This window comes from Pristiophorus japonicus, chromosome 4 (assembly GCF_044704955.1).
Source record: "Pristiophorus japonicus isolate sPriJap1 chromosome 4, sPriJap1.hap1, whole genome shotgun sequence".
Classification (NCBI taxonomy): Eukaryota; Metazoa; Chordata; class Chondrichthyes; family Pristiophoridae; genus Pristiophorus; species Pristiophorus japonicus.
Genome location: NC_091980.1, coordinates 198,284,129 through 198,304,513, shown reverse-complemented (window position 1 = coordinate 198,304,513; position 20,385 = coordinate 198,284,129). Strand labels below are relative to the sequence as shown.

At 45.4% G+C, this 20,385-nt stretch overlaps 1 protein-coding gene across 2 annotated transcripts in view; it reads left to right on the top strand.

Moving 5' to 3' along the window:
• Nucleotides 1–20,385, top strand: part of LOC139263230 (rho GTPase-activating protein 11A-like) — a 99,571-nt gene that overhangs the window by 67,342 nt on the left and 11,844 nt on the right. For both annotated transcript variants that reach the window (XM_070878986.1, XM_070878987.1), the window contains 2 exons: nt 5,597–5,694; nt 7,759–7,921. In XM_070878986.1, the coding sequence (XP_070735087.1) occupies nt 5,597–5,694; nt 7,759–7,921 (261 nt within the window). The remainder of the gene's footprint in view (nt 1–5,596; nt 5,695–7,758; nt 7,922–20,385) is intronic.

Here is a 20,385-nt window from a genome sequence, read left to right as displayed (position 1 = left end):
TAATATGAGTTCCCTCTCGTCATTCTAAACTCCAGTGAATATGGGCCCAGTCGATCCAGTCTCTCCACGTATGTCAGTCCTGCCATCCCGGGAATCAGTCTGGTGAACCTTTGCTGCACTCCCTCAATAGCAAGAACGTCCTTCCTCAGATTAGGAGACCAAAACTGAATACAATATTCCAGGTGAGGCCTCACCAAGGCCCTGTACAACTGCAGTAAGACCTCCCTGCTCCTATACTCAAATCCCCTAGCTAAGAAGGCCAACATATCATTTGCCTTCTTCACCGCCTGCTGTACCTGCATGCCAACTTTCAATGACTGATGTACCATGACATCCAGGTCTTGTTGCACCTCCCCTTTTCCTAATCTGCCGCCATTCAGATAATATTCTGCCTTCGTGTTTTTGCCCTCAAAGTAGATAACCTCAAATTTATCCACATTATACTGCATCAGCCATGCATTTGCCCACTCACCTAACCTGTCCAAGTCACCCTGCAGCCTTTTAGCATCCTCCTCACAGCTCACACCGCCACCCAGTTTAGTGTCATCTGAAAACTTGGAGATAATTGCACTCAATTCCTTCATCTAAATCATTAATTTATATTGTAAATAGCTGGGGTCCCAGCACTGAGCCCTGCGGCTCCCCACTTGTCACTGCCTGCCATTCTGAAAAGGACCCGTTTATCCCAACTCTTTGCTTCCTGTCTGCCAACCAGTTCTCTGTCCACGTCAGTACATTACCCCCAATACCATGTGCTTTGATTTTGTACACCAATCTCTTGTGTGGGACCTTGTCAAAAGCCTTTTGAAAGTCGAAATACACCACATCCACTGGTTCTCCCTTGTCCACTCTACTAGTTACATCCTCAAAAAATTCCAGAAGATTTGTCAAGCATGATTTCCCTTTCATACATCCATACCGATCCAGTCACTGCTTTCCAAATGCGCTGCTATTTCATCTTTAATAATTGATTCCAACATTTTCCTCACTACTGATGTCAGGCTAACTGGTCTATAATTACCCATTTTTACTCTCCCTCCTTTTTTAAAAGTGGTGTTACATTAGCTACCTTCCAGTCCATAGGAACTGATCCAGATTCGATAGACTGTTGGAAAATGATCACCAATGCGTCCACTATTTCTATGGCCACTTCCTTAAGTACTCTGGGATGCAGACTATCAGGCCCCGGGTATTTATCGGGCTTCAATCCCATCAATTTCCCTAACACAATTTCCCACTTTATAAGGAGATCCTTCAGTTCCTCCTTCTCTCTAGACCCTCGGTCCCCTAGTATTTCCGGAAGGTTATTTGTGTCTTCCTTCGTGAAAACAGAACCAAAGTATTTGTTTAACTGGTCTGCCATTTCTTTGTTCCTCATTATAAATTCACCTGAATCTGACTGCAAGGGACCTATGTTTGTTTTCATAACCTTGTTCTCTTCACATATCTATAGAAGCTTTTGCAGTTAGTTTTTATGTTCCCAGCAAGCTTCCTCTCATACTCTATTTTCCCCCTCCTAATTCAACCCTTTGTCCTCCTCTGCTGTATTACAAAATTCTCCTAGTCCTCGGGTTTGCTGCTTTTTCTGGCCAATTTATATGCTTCTTCCTTGGATTTAACACTATCCTTAATTTCCCTTGTTAGCCACGGTTGAGCCACCTTCCCCGTTTTATTTTTACTCCAGACAGGGATGTACAATTGTTGTAGTTCATCCATGTGATCTTTAAATGTTTGCCATTGCCTATGCACCATCAACCCTTTAAGTATCACTCGCCAGTCTATTCTAGCCAATTCAGGTCTCATACCATCGAAGTTACCTTTCCCCAAGTTTAGGACCCTAGTCTCTGAATTAACTGTGTCATTCTCCATCTTAATAAAGAATTCTACCATGTTATGATCACTTTTCCCCAAAGGGCCTCGCACAATAAGATTGTTAATTAGTCCTTTCTCATTACACATCACCTAGTTTGGATGGCCAGCCCTCTAGTTGGTTCCTCGACATATTGGTCCAGAAAGCCATCCCTAATACACTTCAGGAAATCCTCCTCCACCGCATTGCTACCTGTTTGGTTAGCCCAGTCAATGTGTAGATTGAAGTCGCCCATGATAACTGCTGTACCTTTATTGCATGCATCCCTAATTTCTTCTTTGATGCTGTCCCCATCCTCATTTCAACTGTTTGGTGGTCTGTACTCTACTCCCACTAGCGTTTTCTGCCCTTTGGTATTCCGTAGCTCCACCCATACAGACTCCACATCATCCAAGCTAATGTCCTTCCATACTATTACATTAATTTCCTCTTTAACTAGCAACGCTACCTCCTTTTCCTTTCTGTCTATCCTTCCTAAATGTTGAATACCCCTGGATGTTGAGTTCCCAGCCTTGGTCACCCTGGAGCCATGTCTCCATGATGCCAATTACATCATATCCGTTAACTGCTATCTGCGCAATTAATTCGTCCACCTTATTCCGAATACTCCTTGCATTGAGACACAGAGCCTTCAGGCTTGTCTTTTTAACACACTTTGCCCCTTTAGAATTTTGCTGTAATGTGGCCCTTTTTGCTTTTTGCCTTGGATTTCTCTGCCCTCCACTTTTACTTTTCTTCTTTCTATCTTTTGCTTCTGCCCCCATTCTACTTCCCTCTGTCTCCCTGCATAGGTTCCCATCTCCCTGCCATATTAGTTTAACCCCTCCCCAACAGCACTAGCAAACACTCCCCCTAGGACATTGGTTCCAGTCCTGCCCAAGTGCAGACCGTCCAGTTTGTACTGGTCCCACCTCCCCCAGAACTGGTTCCAATGTCCCAGGAATTTGAATCCCTCCCTTCTGCACCACTCCTCAAGCCACGTATTCATCTGAGCTATCCTGCGATTCCTACTCTGACTAGCACGTGGCACTGGTAGCAATCCTGAGATTACTATTTTTGATGTCCTACTTTTTAATTTAGCTCCTAGCTCCCTAAATTCGTCTTGTAGGACCTCATTCCGCTTTTTACCTATATCATTGGTACCTATATGCACCACAACAACTGGCTGTTTACCCTCCCCCTCCAAAATATCTTGCACCCGCTCCAAGACAGCCTTGACCCTTGCACCAGGGAGGCAACATACCATCCTGGAGTCTCGGTTGCGGCCGCAGAAACGTCTATCTATTCCCCTTACAATAGAATCCCCCATCACTAGAGCTCTCCCACTCTTTTTTTCCTGCCCTCCTGTGCAGCAGAGCCACCCATGATGCCATGGACTTGGCGGCTGCTGCTGCCCTCCCCTGATGAGTCATCCCCCTCAACAGTACCCAAAGCAGTGTATCTGTTTTGCAGGGGGATGACCGCAGGAGACCCCTGCACTACCTTCCTTCCACTCCTCTTTCTGTTGGTCACCCATCCCCTATCTGGCTGTGTAACCTTTACCTGCAGTAAGACCAACTCACTAAACATGCTATTCACAACATCCTCAGCATCGCTCATGCTCCAGAGTGAATCCACCTGCAGCTCCAATGCCGCAATGCGGTCTGTCAGGAACTGCAGCCGGATACACTTGACGCATATGTAGTCGTCGGGGACACTGGAAGCGTACCTGACTTACATAATACAGGAGGAGCATAACACGTGTCCGAGCTCTCCTGCCATGACTTAACCCCTAGATTAACTTAATTTAATAACAATAATGCTAACGGTTACTTACTGATAAAGAAAAGAAAAAGAAAAAACTACTCACCAATCACTTACCCCCTTGGCTATGATGTCACCTTTCGAATTCTTTCTACTTTTTTGCCTTCTCTCCCTGCTGCAGCTGCACCAGCTGGCCTTTATCGGCCGCTCCAACGTCCCCGAACCTCTTGCTGTGATGTCACACTTCATTTTCTTTTCCTCCCAGATCAGGGAGTCAGCACTGGTGGGGAAAACAAGACAAAACAACACCTCCCGCTCCCACTTGCCTGAACTCTCCCACTTACCAAACTCTTACCTTTGCACTCTGACCTGCTGCTGCACTCTGAGCAAGACTATACCAAGCCCCCTCTTTTTATGCTGTTCCTGGCTGACTCACCACTAGCCTGTTTAGGGAACCAGTTTTTACTAGCTGTCCAATTAACTGAGCTAGCTTGCTTGTCTGCTTAAACCTACAAGAATCCTATCAGTTTAATATTGCAGTTTTACTTAAACTTGTAATCTTATTTTTCCTTTAGAAGCTACTTGGAATTGGTCTAGAAAACCATTCCTAATACACTCCAGGAAATCCTCCTCCACTGTATTGCTACCAGTTTGGTTAGCCCAATCTATACGTAGATTAAAGTCACCCATGATAACTGCTGTACCTTTATTGCACACATCCCTAATTTCTTGTTTGATGCTGTCCCCAACCTCACTACTACTGTTTGGTGGTCTGTACACAACACCCACTAGCGTTTTCTGCCCTTTGGTATTCCGCAGCTCCACCCATACAGATTCCACATCATCCAAGCTAATGTCCTTCCTTACTATTGCATTAATTTCCTCTTTAACCAGCGACGCTACCCCACCTCCTTTTCCTTTCTGTCTATCCTTCCTGAATGTTGAATACCCCTGGATGTTGAGTTCCCAGCCTTGGTCACCCTGGAGCCATGTCTTCGTGATGCCAATTATATCATATTCGTTAATTGCTGCCTGTTCCGTTAATTCGTCCACCTTATTACGAATACTCCTCGCATTGAGGCACAGAGCCTTCAAGCTTGTCTTTTTAACACATTTTGGCACTTTCGAATTTTGCTGTAATGTGGCCCTGTTTGCTTTTTGCCTTGGGTTTCTCTGCCCTCCACTTTTACTTTTCTTTATTCTATCCTTTGCTTCTGCTCCCATTCTACTTCCCTCTGTCTCCCTGCATAGGTTCCCATCCCCCTACCATATTAGTTTAACCGCTCCCCAACAACACTAGCAGACACTCCCCCTCGGACATTGGTACCGGTCCTGCCCAGGTGCAGATCGTCTTCAGTCCAAAAGCAATCTGTTGGCTGTAAATCGGTTTGGATATCCTTATGCTACGATAAGATGCTTTCTAAATGAAATTCTTTCTTGCGTTAGTAAACTAGTTTTATTTCTTGAAATATGTGTATGTTTTTGTTAAACTTTATTCATATCTTATTGAAATAAGAATCTCAAACATGTGAATTTTGAAAGAAAAGTATTTGAATATAATACTATTGCATTGGTTTGACCATTTCAAAATCTTATGAAATCTGTCAGATAAAATTGTATCCTGCATCATGAAAGTAGCCATGCATACTGTTGAATTACGACTATTAAAGATTGGCTGCTACTACTGAGTTGGTATCTCTGTAGCAGAGTTGTGCACATCTGAATTCCCCCCCCCCCCCCCCCACACTTAAGTAAAGTTAATGATTTGCTGAACTTTTGAAAATTGGAGCATAATGAAATCCTACTTTCTTCATGTGTGTAGGATACGGAAACCAATTTTGCAAGTAACATGAAATACATTGCACGAGCAGTTTTATTATTTGTTAGTTGGCAGCTTAGGTCACTGGTGCAATATTTTGCTCTTTGGAAATTGAAGAGACATTTTGAAATTCACAGAAATAAAAAATGCATTAATCTTCACAGGCGATCTATCAGACACCACATAGCTTTGGAATTGTTACCCAGTGGTTTTCTCAGCCAGAATTCTACACCATCATCAGATGGGATCAAGAAGGATGATGGTATGAATAGAACCTTCAACTCTCCTTTATAGAAAGTATGCTTCGGCACAGCACCTAGTGTAAAGCCTTGCTTTTCATTTAAAAGAGAAAGTAAATGTAGGGGACAGTACAGCAATATGTAAAGGAGGCAAAGGACTGGGTAAAGACGGACCCAAGCGGCACCGTAAAGTGCTTCATGATAACATCCAGGGCATCACCAAACCAGCTATCCGCCATCTGGCTCGCCGTGCCGTCTGGGTTAATCCTTGCCACTGGACCAAGACCTAGCTCTGTCAAGCCCGTGTGGTGTGCATGGCCATCACACGTTAAAAAAAATCCACGCACAAGCATCTTCCACCCTTCAGGATGTAGTTTGGGATCCGGAATATTAGATCCTTCATTGAAACACCTGTGAACTCATCCCTTTTCATTTCGAGGGACTGCCTATGATGATGATCATGAACAACTAATAGTGTGTGTTTTTCAAATCTCTGATTCATAGGAAACATTATAATTCTCCAATTCTGGCTTCTTGTGCATCCTCAATTTTCTTTGTCCCATCATTGGTGACTATATCTTCAGTTGCCTTAACCCAAGCTTTGCAATTCCCTCCCTAAACCTCACCGCTTCTCTACCTCTCTTTCTCTTCCTTTAAGGCGCTCCTTAAAACCTACCTCTTTGACCAAGCTTTTGTCCTCATATCTCCTTACGTGGCTCTGTGTCAAGATTTGTCTGATAACACTCCTTTGAAGCACCTTAGAATGTTTTACTATGTTAAAGAAGCTATGTAAATGCAAGTTGTTCTTCCTCATTTGTTCAACTTCCATGTATAAATAGAAATGTCCCTGACACCTTTCGGGAAAGTCACTAACACTGCCTTACCAAAGCATTCTAGTGTTTACATCTGATTCAATTTTTTTATGGGGAAGGGGAGAGCAGCATAGGAGTACTTTACATTGAAAGTAAACCGTACAAGTTTAATCAACATCTACAGTAATGCAGTGTTTAATATCTGTGGAAATAATCATGTTGTGAAGAAACTGTTTATTGTTTTGAATATGTAATTAGTACATTTGACCACTCCCTCGCCTGACAACCTATAAGTGGGGAATTCGAAACTGCCCCACACCTGCTTTAAATGGAAATTTGACTTGCCGTGACAAGACCTTGGGTTACTTTTGAAGAGAGATTTAGTGAAAGCTGCTATATATTCTCTTCCCATCTCCCTGCAAGATGGGAAGGGAAGGGAAAATCTTGGTTGTACTAGTCGATAATTAAAGTTGATATTTATACAAGCAGAAGATCTTGGATGGTACAATATTGGGACAAGTTTATAGATGCAATTAAGCTTTGTATTCTCTGACTAGATGTAATGAATAAATTTGTAGAATTTCTATTGTCACAGTTAAACTTGTACTTATGTGAATATGTGCCACTGTAATTGTTTTGGATTCAGATACCACTTCTCAAAAAAAAAACCTGTTACACACAATAACCTAGAAATTGCAACATAGAACTGGCCATTTGGTCAAACCAATCAGTGTTGGTGTTTATCCTCCATATGAGCAGAAGTCCCAGTCCCATGTGTTTGTCCTATTGCCATATCCCATTAATCCCTTTTCCTTCAACTACCTACCTAACATATTCTTGGAAGTTGACATGGTCTCTGCTTCAATCACTAACTACAATAGTACATTTGACAGCCTCACAACCCTCTGTTAAATAGGTTTTTCCTGCTCTGTCCAAAATTTCTTACTGTTAATCTTGTATCTATGCCCCCTTGTTCTAGCCCCCCTTGGTGAGTTTCTATCTACTAAACACATCTATCCAATCACTTTGTGATCTGTTCTATTGAAAATAGCCCCAAATTTTCATGTCTGTCTTCGTATTATTATTTCAACAACAACTAGCTACGATACCCAGTCCTCTAAGCTTTTGTTATGGTCTTGTCTACCTAAGGTGCTATTTTTAAGGCCTTGTGAACTTGAACCACCAAACCCTTCTGTTATAATGGGCTTAATAATGCTTTTGAAGTGATTATAGATCTGGTTAGAATGAATTTGTGATAACATTTATTTTGCTTAGTTTGTTGCAAGGCACAATGTACTTTTGCTGAAGGTAGTCCTCAAGTGTCACTGGAGTCGTTGCAGGGTCCTCTGTCCCTCTCTGCTGGAAGTGTTACGTTTCAGTCAACTGCATCAGCAAATCGGCGGAAAAGTAAAAGACTAGAAAACAAAAGAATAGAGAGGTAATTGTCAATGACTTGTATTTGCCTCATTAAGTTAATATTCCTGAGCTTTAGTAAATCTATTAATAGCTTTATTTTGTACATATTTTACTTAAGGAATGAGTAGCCACCAATGTGATTTTTATTTTTCAAAGTTTGTAATTTAGCCAGCTCAACAAAATTGTCAATCATTCACTTCCGGTGCAGAGTTACATTTGCAGGAGGTGCTGCTTGAGAGATTGTGTGCTCTGGATCCACGATTCTCCAAGTGTCCACTTAAACTACCAAAAATAGGCAGCAGTATAATTACAGATTTTCTCCTTCATTTTGGTCATGTTTAACGCCAAAGTGAAGATCAATTTCAGGTGATAATTTGCACAAGAAATGTAATTGCATAACATTAAAATGATTTAAGTGCCATTTTTCTATAGTTTATTGATACCAATATGTTAAAACAAGCCTATTGACAACACCGTATGGGCCCAAGTTTCCACATGATTTGCGCCTGATTTTTAGGAGCAACTGGTGGAGAACGGACTATCTTAGAAATCGCAATTCTCCACATTTTTTTTTCTGCAGTTCTAGTCAGGTAGAACAGTTCTACTTTGGAACAGAATTTTTTCCTCAAAAGGGGGCGTGTCCGGCCACTGACGCCTGATTTCAAAGTTTCCACAGTGAAAACGTACTCCAAACTAACTTAGAATGGAGCAAGTGAAGATTTTTGTAGAACTGAAAAAACCTGTTGTACACATTAAAAAATCAGGCGCAGGTTACAAATTAGGCATAGGGAACGAGGGGGGGAGGGGAGGGGGGGGAAGGGGAAGGGAAGTCATTAAATTCTACAATAAATCCTTAGTTATACTTATACAAATATTATACAAATAAATCCAACCTGAATAAATATTTATAAGCAAAGAAAAGATTAAATAAATCATGTTCCTACCTGTGTGAAAGTTCTTCAGGCAGGCCTTTAGGAAGCGGTTTGCCGTCGGGACCGAAGGCTGAAGGGGCCAGGCCCGAGATTTCGGGCAGGGCCCGTCCCCAGCACCAGAGGTAGGTGGCGTTGGGTCGGGTCGGGGGAGGGAGGGAGCGAGGGGGAGAGAGGGAGAGAGGGGGGGCGGGAGGGAGGGAGGTCGGGGCGGGGCGGGGGAGGTCAGGTCGGATCCAGTCCGGGGGCGAGAGTAGAATCGGGTGGGAGCGGCAGTGGCAGATGCAGACGGGTCGAGTCTGATCCGGTCCGGTCGGGGGGGGGGGGGGGCGGAAGCAGGAGCGGCAGGGAAGCAGGAGCGGCAGCGACAGGCGGGTCGGGTCTGGTCTGGTCGGGGAGGTGGGGGGCAGCAGGAGCTGGCCGTGGGAGGAGCCTTATTCACGCAGCCCCAGTGAGGCCATTCGGCCAGGGCTAGGGGCTGCGTGCTTCGGGCCCCTCCCACACAGTTTCGGGCGCCTGGAGCTACTGCACTTGCGTGCCCACTGTAGCGTGCATGTGCAGAGCTCCCGGCACTGTTTTCGGCGCAGGGTCCTAGCTCCGCCCCCTACAGCTCCTGCTGCACCGTGCCGAGGGCCAGAGGACCTGCAGGGAGGTGGAGAATACGGAGGGTTTTTTTTAGGCGCACTTTGTGGCGCGAAAAACGGGCGCCCAGCTCGGAGGGGCGCCCGTTTTTTATCGTGTGGAAACTTGGGCCCTATGTGTGTATCTATCTATATCTGTTAATATGTTAAATTCCTGTCAATTTTTCCTATTATAAATTCTTATGTCACAATTGCAATGGGCTTTTTTGTTTCAATTTTACAGGTTTTACATTTTTACTTTTAGGTTTTAAATTTATTGTTGGGTCTGCTCCAGTCTCCATACCACTTCCAGGTATTCCTCACTGTACGCATTTCCCAGTGTGCCAAGCTGTTATCTTTCCCCTAGCCTCCAACCTTGCTTTCCAGACCTACTATGCAGCAGTGCTAACTTTCTCCTGGCCTTCTGTCCCCGTACCTGCTTCCTATCTCTCCCTTGCTCCCCATTCTGCTGACACTTATAAAAGGAAGTTTTTGCTTTGCCAGTGAAAACAGCAAATCGAGGCTTGGGAGCAGGTGACGATGCACTTGAAGCTAACCTCTTCCGCATTCTTCTCCTATTTTACTGTGTGTGTGTCTGTCTATGACTCAGGCAAGAAATGTAGCGCATGTTTTTTCATATTTATGTTACAGTGGGGAAGCTGTTGAAGTGGTAATATCTTGTATTGCCCTTCAGTGCAGTCATTTTAGTTTTGTAATTTATTCACCATTAAGATTGAGACCATCATCATCATAGGCAGTCCCTCGAAATCAAGGAAGACTTGCTTCCACTCTCAGTGAGTTCTCAGGTGACTGAACAGTCCATTTCGGGAATTACAGTCTCTGACACAGGTGGGATAGACAGTCGTTGAGGGATAGGGTGGGTGGGGAGTCTGGTTTTTTGTTTTCTGCATGCTCTCAGCGACTGGACTCGAGGTGCTCAGCGTCCTCCCGGACGCTCTTCCTCCACTTAGACTGGTCTTTGGCCAGGGACTCCCAAGTGTCGGTGGGAATGTTGCATTTTATCAAGGAGGCTTTGAGGGTGTCCGTGAAACGTTTCCTCTGCCCACCTGGGGCTCGCTTGCCGTGTAAGAGTTCTGAATAGAACGCATGCTTTGGGAGTCTTGTGTCGGGCATGCGAACAATGTGGCCCGCCCAACGGAGCTGGTCGAGTGTGGTCAGTGCTTCGATGTTGGGGATGTTGGCCTGATTGAGAACACTGACTTTGGTGCGTCTGTCCTCCCAGGGGATTTGCAGGATCTTGCGGAGACATCATTGGTGGTATTTTGCCAGCGATTTGAGGTGTCTTCTGTATATGGTCCATGTCTCTGAGCCATACAGGAGGGCGGGTATCACTACAGCCCTGTAGACCATAAGCTTGGTGCCAGATTTGAGGGCCTGATCTTCGAACACTCTCTTCCAATCTGTGCGGTTGCCTCCACTCATTCCTCCCTCCTGGCCCCAGTTTTCCACCCACTCAATCCCTGAACTTCCATGTCTTTGCAGTATCTTACTTTGCTCTCTCCAAGCTTGTCAAGTGCGTTAGACCCACCTCCTGCTTCTTTTGATCCCCTACCCACACAACTCCTGACTGTCCAACTTCCACACTAGCTGACGTTTAGCATGCGAAATTCGGCTCCATAGCACCCGCTTTTTTGGTGCTACTGGTGCTGTTTTGGGTCCAAAATGGAGTCCATACCGCGCACGCAATTCTGGTGTGGGCTGTGCCGGATGCCAATCTGGTGAGGTTATTAATGTGGACGCTGGGAGCATGCTGAGTACGCAGATCGTGAAGTCAGTCACTGTGTAACATTGACTTGACCCCAACACTGCCATTTTCAACCTCCATACTCCAGCTGATGCCGTTTCTTAAACATGTACAGCTGAACATGCTTTCAACAGCAGGAAGGACAGCCCACCCCACTATTTAAAGGGATCATTTACTGCTTTCAGGTTAGTTGCTGATTGATTTCTGTTGGCTCTTGGTGAGTTTATAGAAGTGTTTTGTGGTTTGTTATTTGAAGTTACTAAAGTCTTCAGGGAGTAGTGTGGCAGGTTACGTCAAGGCTTCTGCTCAGACATAAAAATATAGAACATAGACATTAACAGCGCAGAAGGAGGCCATTCCGGCCCATCGTGTCTGCGCCGGCCGACAAAGAGCCGCACGGCCCTTCGTCAGCAGCCCGAAAGGTTACATACAAACCCAAGAACAATGACTGAAAGGCAAAGAGCACCCAGCCCAACCAGTCTGCCCCACACCACTGCAACACCCCTTATACTAAAAACATCTACACTCTGCCCCAACCGGAGCCATGTGATCTCCTGGGAGAGGCAAATAACAGATAAAAACCCAGGCCAATTTAGGGAGAAAAAAATCTGGGAAAATTCCTCTCCAACCCATCCAGGCGATCGAAACTAGTCCCGGAGATCACCCTGGCCGTATTCTATTTCCTGCAGTACTTACCATTATATCTGCGCCGATCAACAAAAGGTCATCTAGTCTAATCCCAATTACCAGCTCTAGGTCCATAATCCTGCAGGTTACGACACTTTAAGTGCCCATCCAAGTATCTCTTAAAAGTGGTGAGAGTTTCGGCATCCACCATTCTCCGGGCAACGAGTTCCAGATCCCCACAACCCTCTGCGTAAAGAAGGCCCCCCCCCTCATCCCCTCTAAACCTTCCACCAACCCCCTTAAAACTATGCCCCCTCGTAATATCCCCCTCCACCAATGGAAATAGACCCTTACTATCCACTAATTCCAGGCCCCTCAATATTTTGTACACCTCGATGAGGCCTCATCTCAACCTCCTCTGTTCCAATGATAACAAACCCAGCCTATCCAATCTGTCCTCGTAACTAAGATTCTCCATTCCAGGCAGCATCCTAGTAAATCTCCTCTGCACCCTCTCTAGTACAATCACGTTCTTCCTATATTATGGTGACCAGAACTGCACGCAGTACTCCAGCTGTGACCTAACCAAAGTAATATTATACAATTTAAGCATAACCTCCCTGCTCTTATATTCTGTGCCTTGGCCAATAAAGGCAAGCATTCCGTATGCCTTCTTAACCACTTTATCCACCTGGCCTGCTACTTTCAGGGATCTGTGGACAAGCACTCCAAGTTCCCTTTGTTCATCTGCACTATTTAGTGGCCTACCGCTTAATGTGTATATCCTTTCCTTATTAGCCCTCCCAAAGTGCAGCACCTCACTTTTCTGAATTAAATTCCATTTGCCACTGCTCTGCCCACCTGACCAATAGATTGATATCCTCCTGCAGCCCATGACTTTCCTCTTCATTATCAACCACATAGCCAATTTTAGTGTCGTCTGCAAACTTCTTAATCATACTCCATATATTCAAATCTAAATTGTTGATATATACCACAAAAAGCAAGGGACCCAGTACTAAGCCCTGTGGAACCCACTGGAAACATCCTTCCAGCCACAAAAACATCCATCAATCATTACCCTTTGCTTCCTACCTCCAAGACAATTTTGGTTCCAACTTGCCACTTTGCCCTGGATCCCATGGTCTTTAACGTTCATAAGGTCCTGCATGGTAGACTGGTTAGCAAAAGCCTTGCTAAAGTCTATATACACGACATTGTATGCACTACCCTCATCAACCCTCTTGGTTACCTCCTCAAAAAATTCAAGCAGGTTATTCAAACACGATCTTCCCTTAACAAATCCGTGCTGACTATCCCTAATTAATCCTTGCCTATCCAAATGCAGATTTATCCTGTCTTTCAGGATTTTTTCCAATAATTTTCCCACCACTGAGGTTAGGCTGACAGGCCTGTAATTACTCAGCCTATCCCTTTTTCCCTTCTTAAACAAGAGTACTACATTAGCAGTCTTCCAATCCTCCAGCACCATGCCCATATCCAAAGAGGACTGGAAAATGATGGTCAAGGCCTCTGCTATTTCCTCTCTTACTTTGCTCAACAACCTGGGATGGATTTCATCCGGGCCTGGGGACTTATCTACTTTCAAAGCTGCTAAACCCCTTAATAGTTCCCCTCTCACTATATTTATTTAATCCAGAATATCACACTCCTCTTTGTCAGTATCTGCATTACCTCTTTCCTTTGTGAAAACAGATGCAAAGTATTCGTTGAGAACCCTACCAACATCTTCCGCCTCCACACAAAGATTACCATCATGGTCTCTAATAGGCCCTACCCTTTCCTTAGTTATCCTCTTATTCTTAATATATTTATAGAACATCTTGGGGTTTTCCTTAATTTTACTGGCCAAGAATTTCTCATGCTCTCTCTTAGCATTCCTAATATCCTTTTAAATTTTGCCTCTTAACTTTCTATATTCTTCTAAAGATTCTATAGTATTTAGCCGTTGGTATGTGACATAAGCGTTTTTCTTAATCCTCCCTGTAAGTCCCTCGACATCCAGGGGGCTCTAGAATTATTTTTCCCAGCCTTTTTCTTTAAGGGCACATGTTTGGCCTGAACCTTTCGGATCTCCTCCTCCCACTGTTCTGACACTGATTTACCCACAAGTAGCTATTTCCAGTCCACTATGGCCAAATCATTCCTTAACTTAGCAAAATTAGTTTTTCCCCAATTCGGAACTTTTATTCCAGGCCTATTCTTGTCCTTATCTATAACTAACTTGAATCTGACTGAATTATGGTCACTGGCACCCAAATGCTCCCCCACTAATACGCTTTCAACCTGCCCAGCTTCATTCCCCAAAACTAAATACAAGACCGCTGCCTCTCGTGTTGGGCTTGCTACATACTGACTAAAAAAATTCTCTTGAATGCATTTCAAGAATTCCGCACCCTCTAACGTTCATACTAAATTTGTCCCAATCAATATTTGGATAGCTAAAATCGCCTACTATTACTACCCTATGGTTTTAGACCACAGCAATTTGCCTACATATTTGCTCCTCTATCTGGGGGTCTATAATACACTCCCAGCAGTGTGATCGCCTCTTTTTTATTTTTCAATTCGACCCATTTAGCCTCAGTTGATGATCCCTTTAACATCATCTCTCCTCACCGTTGTAATAGTTTCTTTAATCAGTACCGCAACCCCCCCCCCGCCACTTTTTTTAACCCCCTCTCTATCTTGCCTAAAAATCCTGTAGCCAGGAATATTGATCTGCCAAACTTGCCCCTCTTTCAGCCATGTTTTTGTCATGGCTATAATGTCATACTGCCGACATAGGTGCAGTAGTTTAGATCCCCTTTGTCCTGTAGCATGACGGGGAGAATGAGCAGAGGTGACACAGTAGGACAAGATGCTCGAAGAGGGAAGAGGAGGAGAGGGAGAAGGGCTCTCAGCAGGAGGCCATATCCACCCAGTGTTTTCAGGGAGCAATTCTCCTACCTCCAGTGAGGAGCAGTGTATGCAATGTCTCTGCTTCACTAAGGAGGTGCTCATTAAAGTCTGCCACCTGTTGTCGGCAGAACTACAGCCTCAGAGCAAGGTGAGGACCGCATTGCCAGTGGTTGTGAAGATGAGCGCGGCCATGAATTTTTATGCATCGGGCGCCTTCCAGGCTGGAGCAGTGATATTTCCAACATCTCCCAGTTTGCTGTGCACTGTTGCAAAAGGGAAGTCACTGAGGCTCTGTATGCAAAGAGAGGTGGATACATTTCAGTCTCTATTACCAGAGAGAAGCAGGCAGAGTGAGCATGTGGCTTCACCAGAATAGCAGGCTTCTCTATGATGCAGGATGCCATTGACTGCACACACACCGATTTGCAGGCCCTGCACCTTAATTCGGAGATGTACCGCAACCGGAAGGGATTCCACTCCCTCAATGTCCCGCTGGTGTGCAACCATATGCAGCACATCGTGCAGATCACTGCTCGGTATCCTGGCAGCAGTCATGATGCCTTTATTCTGTGGCTGTCCGCTGTACTGTCCACATTTGAGCTACCGCAACAAACCAGAGGGTGGCTACTGGGTGACAACAATTATCTGCTGGCCACCTTGCTTATGACTCTGGTGTGCAACCCAAACACAAGTGGCCAGCATGCACATAACGAAAGCCATGCTGCCACACTGAATGTGATCAAGCAGACCATTGGGGTGCTTAAACAACACTTCTGCCTGGACCATTCCGGAGGAGCCCTGCAGTACTCGCCAGAGTGCATCTCAAGATTTGTCGTGGACTGCTGCATGCTTGCCACCAGATATATTGCGAAGGGAAGAGGCAACCAAAACAGCCCCTTTCTGCCTGAGCTGCCCGTGATCAACTCATCCGACTGTGGTACCGGTTCATCCAACCCCAGTTCCCCAATCACCAACAGCCCTACATCATTCTTTCCATCTGTTACTGATCATCACAGCATCCACCACAAAACAAACATTCCAAATCAAATTTCTAAATCAAACCATCAAATATTACATTTCAACGTTGACTAATCATCCTTGTGCATTCCCTTAGTGCCTGTCTTTTCCATGTGTCTTTGCCTATCTAGTGCTCCTACGCAGTGCTACCCCAGTGGCTGTATCATGGCTGGTGGAAGGCTGCTGATATTCAGTGGGGGAGACTGCAGATGCACTTGGAGGATGACCTCGAGCGGCTCTGGGCCTAAAGTCCCGACTTTGGACTGCACCATCTCGGCATGGGTGACAGCAGTCTGGGTTAGCTGACAGTACGCCAGTGCCCTTGCTTTTGCCTGTCAGTGGTGAGTGGACAAAAGGTATCATTGTGAGAGAAGACAGCAGGTTTGTGCTCCACTGAGCCACTCCCACTCTCACTCCCCTGGGGCAGCGCCTCAGCAATTCTAGTAATTTGTTGGAGGACAGATTGTTGGACTGCTGTGACACCCTGCAAGCCCCTTTCAACACTGGTAACCACGGCCACGATGACAGCAATCTCAGCGTGCGTGACAGCAAGTTGACCTTGCATAACAGAAGTCTGAGCTTCCACTGCAGCACTCAGACTTTGGGTACCTTCTGCTTATGCTGCAATGGACGCTGAGGTATTGGCCATCAGACACTGCAGCATGGTTGGGTCCACTGGTGCGCTAATGGAGTTGCCCATCACTTCCATGCTGAAATGGTTGGGCTCCAAGTTCTGAGCAAAGCCCAGTGCAAGATTGGTGCCGGACTCCTCCATGCTCCTTGACATTGTATACAGTCTTTCTGGCAGGCCTGCCAATGTACCAAATATTTCATTGCATACCCATCAGCCGCCTTCTGTAGCCCCCCCTCCCCCCATCAAAGTTCTAATCTGAGTCCTCTGCAGTAGAACTTGTCTGCGATCTTGTCTTCCGGGGAGCTGACACCTGTGTTACTCTTGTCCCCTGCCATGACTGCAGGCCACTCATGTCTAGTGTCTCACCACCTGCAGATCCCACATTTATCTCTCCTCTAAAGTATGCACAGTGTCAGTATCTGAGCTGGTGGCTGCAAATGTGAAATCAAGTGACGGTGTTGTGTCTTCAGCATCACTACCTTCTTTCTCTTCCAGTTCTTGTTCCTCCACCACTGCCTGGCCAGGTTGCAGTTCTTGGCTATCTGAAAGGGGAAAGGCACAAGGGGAGGGTTGGGGAGCAGGGAGGTTGGGCAGGGGGTGCTGGTGGGAAGCAAGAGGTGCATGCTTCTACCATCTACACCATGTAAATCAGAAAAGATTGTGGAATGAGGGGTAAGTAGGATTTGGGAAGCAGGATTATATATGAGGATTCCGTTAACTTCCATTATTTAAGCCCTGCCGCTGGCCTCTGGCTCAGCGATGGCCGCTCCAATAATCTCCAGCACTGTTTCCTCCATGGGGGTTAGGTCATGCAGGCACATCTGTCTCAGTGCAGATGTCCCCTACTGCCTCTGGTTATGAGCCACCTTGTCCTGCGAGAGAGGGGGAAATGTGTCAGTGATGTGCCTGTCATGGTTGAATAGCTGGCAGTGTGTGCAAGCTGCAAGATATGGGTGTGAAGCTTGCAGCAGTGCTAAGTATGTGAGGGTGAGGTAAAGCTATGAATGTGAGGTGTGAGTCGTGATTGATAAAGATTGTTGGCAGACAAATGAAGTAGGGTGGTGAATTGAGCAGTATCCAAGGCTGGTGGTTCAGTTATAAAGATATGGCATTTTAAGATGAATTCACTGACCTTGACCACTTATGAGGTCATTAAATGTCTTGCAGCACTGCATCCAGGTCCTTGGAGCTACACTACTGGCATGGACCTGCGACGGCTATCTGCTCCCAGTGCTGCCTTATAATTTATCTATCGTGGCCCTCTGTGGATAGAGGACCTCTCTCCTTCTGTCCACCTCCTGCACCAAGACGTCCAGTGCTGTGTCGGAAAATATTGGTGCCTGCGCTCTCCCCTGTTGTGCCTTTCGTACGTATTCTTCCTACTCAGAATATCTTCCCAACCCACTTCCAGCACATGCTCCAGGCAGAATGCACCTCTCCTATAAGAAGTGTAGGCTAGCTTTAAGTAGTGCTAGCCTCGCACGAACCTGGATCCCCTGCTGAGGTGTGCAGCCACTCAACAGCATGTTCAGCGCTGGGTTGCACGATATTATTTAAATTAGCTGACAGCATGAAGTTTACTTGCTGCCTACATCGGATTCAACAGGCGCGGGCTAATCACGTATCGCGATATCCGTGCCAGTTTTTGGGGACTATCGAATTTAGCCCAAATTAGTGTGTGTCTCTCCTCCGACGTGATCCTTGTCCCCTCCAGAAATCTACTGTTATTCGCCCCTTCTCAGAAAACTTGCCCTTGTATCCTCATCAACACGTGCCCTATTACCAACATCCTTTTTTCAATTTGGCTGTTGAACATATTGTCACCTTCCTGCTCCATGCACATCTCTTGTAAGTCCATGTTCAAATCTGCCCTGTCCAGTCCATCTTCTGTCCTTATCATAGCAACCAAAATGCCAATGACCAACGTAAAAACGACATCCTCTATGACAGTTACCATGGTGCTTTCCCTCCTTGGCCTCTCCACAGCATTTGCCACTTGGCGACACACCCTACTCCTGCAAAACCTCTAACATCTAGCGGCATGAGTATGCCCTTGCATGTTTCCATTCCTACATATGTAAACATAGCAACTGCATCACTAGAAATAACCCCGTTCCAGCACAATCACCTCTGGTAACCTATAGGATCTATTTGGCTCCCTACTATTCCTCATCTTCACACAGCTTCTAGGTGACATAATCTGCAGATGCAGTGTTAGTTTCCACATGTGTACTGATGAACCCAGCTCTACTTTTCCTCCATCTCCTTTGACAACTAGACTGTTCTGTGCTGCCAGACTGTCCAACGTCCAGTCTTGGATGAGTCATAACGTCCTCCAACTTCACCTGTGGAGAGGCCAAGGAGGGAAAGCACCATGGGAGTCATCACCTTTGGCCCCTGCCTCAAACTCTATAACCACGGACTCCATCCTCCTCCCTGGCTATTGTTTAAGACTGAACTCGGCTATTCACAACCTTGATATCATGTTTGACCCTGAGCCAAGTTTCAGCAGCCCACCACTTCCCCACCCCACCGTAACCTGTCTATCACAAGCACTGCTTACTTCCACGTCTCATGTTGTCCGCCTTCACTCAGCTGTTTTACATAAGAACATAAGTAGGACAGGAGCGGACCATACGGCCCCTTGAGCCTGCTCCACCATTCAACAAGATCATGGCTGATCTGATCATGGACTCAGCTTCACTCCCCTGCCCGCTCCCCACAACCCTTATCCCTTTATTGTTTAAGAAACTGCCTATTTCTGTCTTAAATGTATTCAATGTCCCAGCTTCCACAGCTCTCTGAGGCTGTGAATTCCACAGATTTGCAACCCTCAGAAGAAATTTCTCCTCATCTCAGTTTTAAATGGGCGGCCCCTTATTCTAAGATCATACCCTCTAGTTCTAGTCTCCCCCCCATCAGTGGAAACATCCTCTCTGTATCAGCCTTGTCAAGACCCCTCATAATCTTATACGTTTCGATAAGATCACCTCTCATTCTTCTGAATTCCAATGAGTAGAGGCCCAACCTACTCAACCTTTCCTCATAAGTCAACCCACTCATCTCCGGAATCAACCTAGTGAACCTTCTCTGAACTGCCTCCAAAGCAAGTATATCCTTTCGTAAATACGGAAACCAAAACTGCACGCTGTATTCCAGATGTGACCTGTATAGCTTTAGCAAGACTGCCCTGCTTTTATACTCCATCCCCTTTGCAATAAAGGCCAAGATTCCATTGGCCTTCCTGATCACTTGCTGTACCTGTTTCATGTACAAATACCCCCAGATCTCACTGTACTGCAGGACTTTGCTATCTTCCTCCATTTAAATAATAACTTGCTCTTTGATTTTTTTCTGCAAAGTGCATGACCTTGCACTTTCCATAATTATACTCCATCTGCCAAATTTTAGCCCACTCACTTAGCCTGTCTATGTCCTTTTGCAGATTTTTTGTGTCCTCCTCACACATTGCTTTTGCTCCCATCTTTGTATTGTCAGCAAACTTGACTACTTAGTCCCTTCTTCCAAGTCGTTAATATAGATTGTAAATAGTTAGGGTCCCAGCACTGATCCCTGCGGCACCCCACTAATTAGTGGTTACCAACCAGAGAATGAACCATTTATCCCGACTCTCTGTTTTCTGTTAGTTAGCCAATCCTCTATCCATGATAATATATTACCCCCAATCCCGTGAACTTTTATCGTGTGCAGTAACCTTTTATGTGTCACCTTGTCAAATGTTTTCTGAAAGTCCAAATAAACCACATCCACTGGTTCCCCTTTATCCACCCTGTTCGTTACATCCTCAAAGAATTCCAGCAAATTTGTCAAACATGACTTCCCCTTCATAAATGACTCTGCCTGACAGAATTTTGCTTTTACAAATGTTCTGCTACTGCTTCTTTAATAATGGTTTTGCTGCTGAGACACGCATACTTTCATCACCTTCACATTTGCCCACTCAGGGTGTCT